Source organism: Schistocerca nitens, chromosome 1 (genome assembly GCF_023898315.1).
Source record: "Schistocerca nitens isolate TAMUIC-IGC-003100 chromosome 1, iqSchNite1.1, whole genome shotgun sequence".
In the NCBI taxonomy this organism is placed as follows: Eukaryota; Metazoa; Arthropoda; class Insecta; order Orthoptera; family Acrididae; genus Schistocerca; species Schistocerca nitens.
Window position 1 is genome coordinate 1,239,574,548 of NC_064614.1, and position 12,010 is coordinate 1,239,586,557.

The 12,010-nt window shown below is 43.0% G+C and overlaps 1 protein-coding gene across 1 annotated transcript in view; it reads left to right on the forward strand.

Moving 5' to 3' along the window:
• Window positions 1–12,010, forward strand: part of LOC126233794 (uncharacterized) — a 455,553-nt gene that overhangs the window by 368,921 nt on the left and 74,622 nt on the right. Inside the window, exon 3 of the mRNA XM_049942885.1 lies at window positions 2,418–2,542. Coding sequence (XP_049798842.1) covers window positions 2,418–2,542 — 125 coding nt within the window. The remainder of the gene's footprint in view (window positions 1–2,417; window positions 2,543–12,010) is intronic.

Consider the following 12,010-nt stretch of genomic DNA (forward strand, 5'->3'; position numbering starts at 1 on the left):
TGTCTGTGTCAAAATGTTGTCTTCAAAGACAGCGGTTCATGTGACCAGAGATGAAACTCAGGGGGAGACAATTGCGGACTGTATTGTGGGTAATCTCACATTTCCATTTGAAAACGATGCAGGAGCATCTTCATTGCCCCTGCAGAATGCGGCTGAGAATTGTCTTGAAGAAGAAACAGCACGACAGTTATATAATGTTAGCTGCATAGCTTCAGGCGAAATTTCTCACCAGGCCCTCGTACTTGGTGGCAGACACTATTTTCTAGACATCTTTACGCACTCACTGCGAGCTCAGAAATGAGAAGAGCGACGTGATGCTAACTGGGGTTATACTAGAGACACTACCCAACACATCTGTGCAAAGCTTTATCGGATTTTCGTAGTCGTTTCCATTTCGCGACCGATCGGAGCTTACTTTCTGAACGCCCCTCGTATATACAACTTTTGTCACGTGGATCACATCGTGCTGGACAGTAAAGTTGCCACAGGTACGAAAACTATATGTGTATATTATGCACATCACGAACATAATACTGTAAGGTGTAACTACATTTTGTGACATGTTTTAACGCAGAAGTGAGATACATGTACGTGTGAGAATATAAATAAAACTGACCACATCAACCATATCTTAAATATAAATACGTAAATAGTTACCATATGATTCATTTTATCACTGATATCTTTATTTATTCACATTATACACACGCAGTAACAACAAATGTTGTTCTCTGTAATAGGTGGCGTGTGACAATGGGGAAAGCACGAATCATCACCATCGACAGTGCCACAAACCATCACTCTATGAAGCACTGCGAAGTTTGGAATTCAATCCAGGACACTGGCGCTGTGGGTGGTGATTAGTAAATTCTTTTCCTCCTCTTGCCTGCCAGATACCGGTGGTAAAAATTTATTCTGTCAGCAGATTTCAGATGGCTATACATTAGTCGCGTGCCACTGCACAGATGTGCAGTAGCGACCTCGGTTGCGGATGTGTCAGCGACGTCAGGAATGTCGTAGGCAGAGCAGTGATTCAGCTGAACTAACATGATATGTATACATATATTACTTGTAACTGTCTGCCAACACTGGAGTAAATTTTCGATTCTGCGAGTAAAGAAATCACGTGCTTTTTAGGCGAAGAACTCGTCGGCCCACGTTCGGAGCGCATTTTAATCCGTAAATCCTTGAAGGTTGTTCGGTAGAGAGTGGAAGAGATGAAAATCTGAGGGCACAAGATCAGCTGAATAAGGTAGGTGCGGGAAGACTTCCCAACCCCACTCCTGTATAGTATTTTGTCAGTCTAGCAGAATGCGGCCCGCGTTATCGTGGAGTAGCATCATTTCACGCACTCTTCCTGGTCATTGTTCTTGAACTGCAAGACGTCTCAGTTGTTGACCATAAATGTCAGTAGTGAAGATTACACCTCGGGGAAGCAATTACCATTACACCACACCGTCGCCGTTTCACCAGATGCATAACATTAAGTCTTTGGACAGGGAGTTGCTGCTGCTTTAGCCTAAGTACGCCATTTCTCGTCACCAGTAATGAGACAGGATACGAATGGTCAATGTTGTTCACGGGCCAATTTATGACGAGCAGGCAGAGATGCACAGAGGACCACCTGCTGATTTTTGCGATTTTGGCTTGGAGCATGTGGCACCCAACACCCGATTTTTGAACCTTCCACATTGCACGCAAATCGGAGCACATCTGACTTGGCCACCGTTTTCCTGTCGTCTTGCATCCAACAGATATGGTCACGAGCCCAGAAGAGGCTGCAGGTGGTGATGTGCTGTTACCAAACGCACTCGCGTCGGTCGTTTGCTGCCATAGCCCACTAACGCCGACGTTCACCTCACTGTCCTAACAGATACGTTCGTCGCACGTCCCGTATTGATTTCTGTGGTTATTTCAAAAAGTGTTATTTGTCTGTTAGCACTGACAATTCCACGCAAATGCCGCTGCTCTCGATCGTAAAGTGAAGGCCGTCAGCCACTGCGTTGTCCGTGGTGAAGTGTCATGCCTGAACTTTGATATTGTCTGCACACCCTTGACATTGTGGATTTCGGAATATTGAATTCCCTAACGGTTTGCGAAATGGAATGTCCCATGCGTATAGCTCCAACAACCGTTAAGTGTTCAAAGTCCGTTAATTTCCGTCGCGCGGCCGCAATCACCCCCGAAACCTTTTCGCGTGAGTCACCTGAGTGCAAATGACAGCTTCGCCAGCGCACTGATCTTTTATACCTTGTGTACGCGACACGACCGCCATCTGTGTATGTGCATCTCGGTATGCCGTGACTTTTGTAGCCTCAGTGTAAGAGCAAGGCCTTACGTGAATTGTGTCTAGTACAGTGCCGGCCCCCTGCTTTCCCGCCAGACGAGTGATCCCAGGACTCGTGTGTGTGTTGCAGGTTCCCGGCGGCGGCGGCGGCATGCGGCTGCTGTTGGCCGCTCTGCTGGCCGTGGTCCTCGCGTCGCTGCCCGGCTGCGCCTCGCCGCTGACGCTCAGCCACTGGGACCTCGAGGGCGCCAACGTGTGAGTACCAGCCAGCAGCAGCCTCCAGTCCCTGCCTCTCTATATACACTTCTTTGCTTTATTCATTTATTGCCTCCGTCACAGGTCTTGAGGCTCGTTCCGCACTATTTATTTTTATAAAACAATAAACTGGTGGCCAAGATCGAAGGAATTCTTTTTATTCCATGATTACCGGTTTCAGCGAAACTAAAGCCGCCATCATCGGATCTTAAGACACATACAGGTTACATCAAGGCAAACAATGTGTCCTAAGGTCCGATAATGGCGGCTTTAGTTTCGCCGAAACCGGTAATCATGGAATAAAAAGCGGTACAGGCAACCCGCTCTTAAGCCAGTTGAATATAAAAAAATTGAATCAGGTGAAAACAAAAAGCAGATAGTGGAGATACTTAAATTGAATGTAAAGCTTTTTTAATATGATGAATAAAACGGAACTTTTTAGATATACGATACAGTACTTCTTGCACTGATACTTGAAAACAGTAATAATAAGCGCACATTAAAACATTTTGAAAAAGTTGCCGAAGCACTCATATTTAAGTGAAGCACTTTCCTGACACTCGAAAACAGAAGGACCTGCCGTGGGATAGGGATTCAGTTGTTGAAGAGGAAAAGGTTGGCTAGTGATGAGTGTAGGTTGTGTTGCATTGCAGCGATGGAATAGGCGTAGCTGTTGGGACAGAAGAGGGGATAGAGCAGAGAGGGGAAGTGGTGACACTAATAGTTATTGGGAAAAGGGGGCGCGGAAAGAAAGGCAGATGAGAAAAAGGGATAAGGAAATGCGAGGAGAGGGAGATGGAACCCTGAAGGAATGGGATGGGTAAGGAGGACGTGTAGCTGGTAGAGTGGCTAAATGTCGTGGCGGAGTTCGTGATCTGGAAGGGGAAGATGGTTGAAGTTTCTTTGGAAGAGTATTTGGAGGATGTGTAGGTGGACGGTTGGTGGGAAGTTTTCGTAAAGGCGCGACAGCGCATGAGGATTGGAAAGCAGACAGGAACGATAGGCTTATTGGAGCCGAATTTGCAGATGGTGTAGTTTGTTTGGAGGTGTTCGATGTGATTGAGGAGAGGTATCAGTTTGATGAGTTCGTAACATATCCTTCTGGGAAAGGTAAATGGATGCGGGAAGCCAGACGGAGTGCCAGGATCTGGAGGGACTGAGAGAAATTGGGAGGGCCGGAGATCCATGCAACATTTGCATAACAGAGGATGGAACAGATCAAGGATTTATAGGTGTGGAGGGCAGTGGAGGCATGCAATCCCCAAGCTCGGCCAGTTAGTAGTTTTAGTCTGTTATGGAATTTCTGTTGTGTGGTTAGTAGGTGAGGTTTCCGCGTTAGTTACTGGTCGATTCATTCTAAGAGGAAGGAGAAGGAATTGAAGCCCTATCATGTGAAACGTCCCCTTTGAACAATTATACATGACTGTGCTTAAACTGACACAATATTTTTAGCGCAACGCAATCTGACTTTCAAAATTCCCTACAAAAGAATGGCCCTGACTAACATTAAACTATACCTTTCACAAATCACTTTTCTCACAAAAATCTTGGTTACTCGAAGTACTGCAATACAGCGAGCGCCACTACTGGCAGCTAAATAAAAGATTCAAACTACTGAAGGCACTAACTACTGATAGGCATAGTTAGCAAATGAAAGATTTTAATAGAGAACAAACAATGCATTTACCTTAATAATGTTGAAAACTCATAATATACATAACAGAGTATTGTACATCTTACAAATTTCCAAACTCCGCCATCTCTGGCTCTGAGCACTATGGGACTCAACTGCTGTGGTTATCAGTCCCCTAGAACTTAGAACTACTTAAACCTAACTAACCTAAGGACATCACACACATCCATGCCCGAGGCAGGATTCGAACCTGCGACCGTAGCAGTCGCACGGTTCCGGACTGCGCGCCTAGAACCGCGAGACCACCGCGGCCGGCACTCCGCCATCTCTCTCCCCACATCCACCACTGCTGGCGGCTCACCTCCAACTGCGCAACGCTACGCGCTGTTCACAGCCAGCTGCCTAACACTACAATGGCGAGTATTACAACAATGCAAAGCAGCCACAGACTGCACACAGCACAGCCAGTGATTTTCATACAGAGGTGGCGTTACCAATAAAAAAAAACCTAAACAGCCTACTTACACATGGAATTTGCGTCCATTAGTTTCAAGGTCAGGTTTCATCCTCCTGACTGATATTTTCTTTCCTAGAACTGATGAGAGTACTGACGTCTGCACGGATGTTAAAGCGTCATCTGATGTCACCTGATTGCCGGCGTTGGCTTCCACCAGAGATAATTCCAAAAGCTCCACGTCCTTATTCCTACTTCCTATGGGCGTGAAACTGGATCTGTTGCTTCTAAACCAAGTGCCAAGAACCTCAGTCAGTCAGCATACACATATTTAAATTCTTTTACCGCTTCTGAGCCTGACATCTTCACTTTCTTTTTATTTTTCCGACGATAGTCCCTGATGTTTCGCTGATTTTGTTGAGCCTTCTGGCCTATGAGAGAAAAAAACCTAACGGAAAATTAACATGAACTTCGAAATCATTAACATGATTAAATAATTACTAAATATGACCATAAGTTTTATATATTTAACTCTTTGGTTTTAGGCGGTTGGATACTTGTTGTTACTTAGTTGATTTCTCAGCCAACCTGCGCTGCACGTACAGCCGGTGAGACATTGAGGTCAGTGTGCTGCACGATTTGCAGCTACGTGCTTTAACAGTGTCTGCCTCAGCCGACAGAGGATAAGTCGAAGAACATTGCAAACGTATTCCAGACCCATGTGCCTGTTCCGACCTACGCAGGGGCAATAGATGGTAAACACATATGGTTGGTGAAGCCAAAAACGAGTGGTCACTGCTTTACAATTACAAGGAATTCTTTTGCAAAGTCCTTCTAGCAGTGGCCGACTGAGATTACAGATTCGTTTTTGTCGACATTAACTCGTTTGGAAAAGATTCAGACGGAATAATGTTTAAAAAGTAAGTATTGTAGAACCGTCTGGAAATACATCGTATATACCTAGCTAGCCCTTTGGACTTCCAAATGCCAGTGAGATAGTTATACCGTATGTGTTTGTCGGTGAGAAAGCATTTGGGCTCTCATAACACGAACTACGATAAAATGGAGATAGAATTTTGTCGAATGAGGAATGAACTGCCACTGTCAATGACTCGTAGGTTCGTTGAATGTTCCTTCATCACATTATCAAACATGTGACGCGTGTTCCAGTGATCTATAAACGCGAAATTTGATTTTGATGTCGACGTAACAAAACTATGTTGTGTTCTGCATATTTGTGTACGTCAGAGAGATCAGCACCAAACTGAGGACACATTTACTGTGAAATGAATTAAGCCTGCCACAAACTTGGATGAAGAAAGAACAAATGCGTCTACAGCAATAAATGGAGATGAAAATGCAAATTATTTTGAAAGTGGGGCTGGTTTAGTGCTTTGGCAAGACAGTAAAATTTGATGTGTTACATAAAACAGAATAAGGGCAGTCATCTGCATTTTCCTTTATGAGTACAATTTTATTAATTTGATTGTCATTATTGGTCGTTGTACCTGTAAATTTATCTGAGATATAATATTTAAAAAGAAACTAATCTGCTGCTGTTGACTCTTTCTCACACTATCCAGAAATCCGATTTAGAGCATTGCTTGCTGAACGTGGAATGTGCTATATTCTATTTGTATTGATGTATCACGCTCTCCCATAACGTAATTTCCCAAAACGATAATGGATCTTAATTCCTCAGATGCAAAGAAATCGATACCATTATTGGCGATTCATTACGAACCTAGAGAGGGAACAGTATGATTTGCCTCACCTTGTAAGAAATTGTAATGCTTACTGTCAGCTATGTTTCATTGTTACAGGTCATTCATTGCATTTGTAGTTCGTATTTACAATAAAATAATTAACAAAGTATATATTTATCTTCATACCAAAAAAAGTATATTTATCATGTTTCCTAGTATCCAACCATCGATTAACACCTCAGAAATCACATTATTGTGAATTTTCGTAAATATTTTATTGCCCTTAGTTCCATTTTTTAACTTCGTTATTGTATTCCATTGTAATTGCAACTGCGGTACTATTTTGCTAGATAGTGTCGGAAGAAGCATGATGTAACATGCTAACAATAAGAAAATGTAGTTTCTTAAAATCCGTCACTCTGACGAATTTCCAAAGAAAAATGAATAACCCATTTGGGTAAATTATATCACCAATTCTGTTATAATTCCGACTGTTCTTGTAACCCAGACTATTATTATAGTAATGAAGAGATGAAAAGAAATAGCAAAAGATTCTCTCAACTTGGCTCTGCGAAATCTAACAGGGGAACCTCCCCATCGCATCCCCCTCAGATTTAGTTATAAGTTGGCACAGGGATAGGCCATGAAAAACTGAACACAGATCAGTCGAGAAAACAGGAAGAAGTTGTATGGAACTATGAAAAAATGAGCAAAATATACAAACTGAGTAGTCCGTGTGCAAGATATGTCACATCAAGGTACCTGTTCACTGAGGAGCACCGTGGTCCCGTGGTTACCGTGAGCAGCTACGGAACGGAAGGTACCTGATTCAACCCTCCCTCGAGTGAAAAGTTTTAATTTTTAATTTTCAGACAATTATCAAAGTTCATGCACTCAGACATGATCAACTTTGCTCTCCAAAATTCCAGGACATGTTCAGATTTGCTTGGACACATGCAGGATTTGACAGTCTACACACGGAAAAACTTGAAAACGTTAAAAACGTTTGTTTTGACAGAGAACAGGGAAAACTGTGCGACTGTGAAACTGTTGCATTCATTTGTTGCCGTTTATGCGACAAACTCAATGTTTTCATCACTTTTTTGGGAGTGATTATCACATCCACAAGAAAACCAAAATCGGGCAAGGTAGAAGAATCTTTTTACCCATTCGCCAAGTGTGCAAGTTAGGTGGGTCGACAACATATTCCTGTAATGTGACGCACATGCCGTCACCAGTGTCGTATAGAATATTTCAGGCGTGTTTTCCTGTGGAGGAATCGGTTGACCTATGAATTTGCGATCAAATGTTTTCGGTTCCTATTGGAGAGGCACGTCCTTTCGTCTACTAATCGCACGGTTTTGTGGTGCGGTCGCAAAACACAGACACTAAACTTATTACACTGAACAGAGACGTCAATGAATGAACGGTCAGATCGTAACTTTGCGAAAATAAAGTAAGTAAAATCTTTGCTCGAGGGAGGACTCGAACCAAGGACCTCTCGTTCTGCAGTTGCTCACTCTAACCGCGGGACCACGGCGCTCTTCGTGTTATATAGTCCTAGATGTTGGATATGTTACACTTGGACTACTCAGTTTGTGTATTCTGTTTATTTTTTCATAGTTTCACACAACTTCTTCCTGTTTTCTCGATTGATCTGTGTTCAGTTTTTCAAGGCCTATCCACTGTGTCAATTTATAACTAAATCTGAGGGGGGTGCGATGGGGAGGTTCCCTTGTAAGAAATTATTGACAGCAAATATCATGCAATGTCCTATCTTTTTTGGTTCTATCTTTTTATTCATCAGTCCATTTGCCCGAAAGGCTTCTTCCAGTCCTCCATCATCAAAATCTCAGTGTCGATTTTCTCACTATCTACAGGGCACAATGTGGAAGACACTTTGTAACCACACACACGACCGACGGAGAACGCAGCATTGCGTGTTGTCTGTCAGCTGTCCACACCGCTTTGCATCCAGCACTGGCTGCCTGTTGTCTGCTGGCCCCTCTTGGCACACCTGCCGCACCTCCCTTATGAACTGCCCAATTGTTCTCCTGGCCCGTAGCACTGCAGCTGTTGCCATGCGATTTCCGTCTCGATATGGGTAATGAGTAGGGACGCATTTTAATTACTTAAAAAACAGTGAAATAGGCAAGCATTTATGACCTAAAACATAAATATGACCTTAAAAAATAAAATATGTCTTAATAGAAGTTTATTTAAAGCATTCTCGTTTGTTTATTTAATTTTTTATTCACCATAAAGTAATACAAAATTCACTTCTAAAAATATTTTAAGTATAGTTCTTCATTTCTGTAGGGTTTGTGGCTAATTTGCACCTACTTTTTGAATGTCTGAATGTTTTATTTTCTAAACACGAAGTACAGAGAAAAGATCATCTATCGAAACAGTAAAACAATGCTTTTATTTCTACATAGTATTTAAAGCGTTTCACATTATTTAATACCGTTTTTCAATCTTCATTATCTGCAAAGTTGCACGGGATCACAAGGTGCATTTTCAGGTTTTCCATAGTCAAAGATCTACGGTTGTCGCTGAGGATAGTTTTGTACCTGGAACAGCTCCTCTCCACTTCACAAGTTGTCACTGGAGCGTATTTAATGGCAGCCAGGTCACTGGAGTTCAGCTTTGTTTCAGTGTCTTCAAATGTTGCTGCATTCCCTGAAAGATTGTCACTAATTTTGCACAGTGTAGAATATCCAGGATTCCGTTGGAGAACACTTTGCAATTTGGTTTTCACTTTGTCAGCCACATGACCACGACCTCGACCCAACTCACTCTGCCCATGTTGCACAATACTCAGGGCCTCACATAGCTGAGTGCCAACAGCTTCCAGTCGTTTGATGGCTTTTGATACCACTGAAAATTAGGGTTGATGTATGCCAAGTTCCGAGACAATGTATCTGTAAAAACTTCTCCCACAATTTTGATAGCACTTGATTCATCGCTATCAAGCTCACAGAAGATTGTCTTTATTTGGGTGTAGTTGGTGCAGTAATACTCAGCAACATTAAGCCAAGAACCCCATCGTATAAGAACAGGTTTAGGTGGGGGGGGGGGGGCATTCATGGTGCTTGTTCCTTGAATTTCTGCACCCGTAGCGGAGCCTTCACATAGATTTCCTTCCGATAGGAAATTAATTTGTCCACGTCAGGGTAATTTGATCGCACCTGTTCGGCAACTCTGTGCAACGCATGTGCAAGGCAAGTGGCATACACCATACTGGGGTAGAGAATCTGAAGCCTTTTGGCTGCTTTAGCCATATATGCAGCACCATCTGTTACAAGCAGCAAAACGTTGTCTCTTTTCACACCATCCGACCACAGTAGCTTCAGAGAGTTGTCAAACAAAATAGCAATCGTCGAATTGTTTACTCTATCGAGAGCTTCACACGTTAGTAGGAACATATCTCCAGGGCCATCGACTTTTAGAACACCAACAACAACATTTGCAATATATCACCCACTAATATCGGTAGTTTCATCTATCGATAGCCAGATATTTTGGTCAGCAATAGTAATTCGTATTTTGTTGAGCACATCATTGTAGCATACATACGGATAAACAGTTCTTTCTCAGTGTAGATTCATCTGGAACTGGATGTGTTGTGTACTTCTCCAAGAACCGTCTGAAGCTTGGATTCTTCAGCTTTTCCAATGGGATGTTGCAGGACACCATCATCTCACACAAATCCTTGCAGAATGATTGCACGGTTGACCTGTCTGTTCAAATAACAGCGTTTGCCTGCTGTTATTTTCAGCACTTCGTTTCACACAGCTGCTGTGTTTAGCAGTACTACAGTGTTGTTGCACATTACAGCGCTTTTCTGCTCTAGCTTTAACTTCACACAGTTTATAAAATAATATTTTCCCATCAGTACTAGAGAACTTCTCTCCAAATTCTCGAACATATCTTCGCACCTTCACGCTGTCGGAGTACTTTGCTTTAGGCATGTTGAACAGGGAAAAGGCTGTATTCAAACTGGTTACTGGGAACACCTGTGCGACTGCGATGATTATTACGGCAGAATCCGCCTTTGTTGGCTCTGAGAGCGTATTGTCGAGTCTGCGCAACAATGTTTTATGTTCGCGCAACGACTGTTGTGGTACACCGATTTTCTGCTACAGTCATGAGAAATAAAGTTGTGTACTAATTTATCTACCTTTCATAATAGCACGTTAAATATTGTCTCGTGAGCAACATATTCATTTTCTTATTCGTATGTCCCGTAAGATGCGAGAAAAACGGTATATTCATTTTTGGCAAAAGTTGACGGAAATATTGTGGTGTCACCGCCAGACACCACACTTGGTAGGTGGTAGTCTTTAAATCGGCCGCGGTCCGTTAGTATACGTCGGACCCGCGTGTCGCCACAATCAGTGATTGCAGACCGAGCGCCGCCACACGGCAGGTCTAGTCTAGAGAGACTCCCTAGCACTCGCCCCAGTTGTACAGCCGACTTTGCTAGCGATGGTTCACTGACTACATACGCTCTCATTTGCCGAGACGACAGTTTAGCATAGCCTACAGCTACGTCATTTGCTACAACCTAGCAAGGCGCCATATTCAGTTACTATTCTGAACAGATAATATTGTGACTCATGTACCGTCAAGAGCGACGTTCATCATTAATGGACTAAAGTTAAGTATGAAACTAATTACGTCCGCTTTCTGAATTCTAATTCCTTGTTGAGCCCAACCTACATAGGTAGGAATGATCATCAAAATAAAATAAGAGAAATCAGAGCTCGAACAGAAAGGTTTATGTGTTCGTTTTTCCCGCGCGCTATTCGGGAGTGGAATGGTAGAGAGATAGTATGATTGTGGTTCGATGAACCCTCTGCCAAGCACTTAAATGTGAATTGCAGAGTAATCATGTAGATGTAGATGTCATGTTCCAGACCTCACGTCAGTATAGTTCTTCCCTCCTCACGCCAGCCTGCGTGAGCTAAAAAGCGTGCATTTCGGCTTCCTCTAGTAACACGGTGTTGGCTCTTCTGCCAACACAACAAATATGACCTATTATATTAAAAGTTAGCCGCAGTACTATTACTAAAATCTGTTGAAATATGACTATATATGCACAATCAAAATACATTTTTCGACACTAAAATGCCTAGATTTGTGTATAAATTGTTCTAAAATTCACCCTGTAGTTCAGAAAAAAATATGAGTTGTCATTAAAATCCGGGACCCAGTAATGAAGCTCGCAAGCGGCAGTATTCCACAGCCGCAGACGTTGCGTCCCGTCTGGACTGACGCATCCATCCCGTGCACCATAGCAGTGCGACCATTTACCGCGCAGCTGACGTTAGGCTGCGGGCGCAGTGGTTCCGATATCGGTGGATTCCCCCGACAACCGACATCGGTAGGAGACGGCCGATCTTTTCAAATCGGTACGCCGCTATGTGCGCGGTCACACCATAGCCGATCTTATCTCCCAAACGTACAGATTTCAGACAACAATTGGTGAAATTCAGATCAGTTTGTTTTCTTTGGTCAAATCGACCCACGTTCTTGCACACGTAGTATTGAGCGTGAGAAACGGATAAGTTTAGTACAACATAGAGTGAATTTGTGGCATCCTGAAGATGAAAATATCATAATAGGGATATAGTTCGGAATCTATGGACTCGCAGGTTAATTCGAAACCT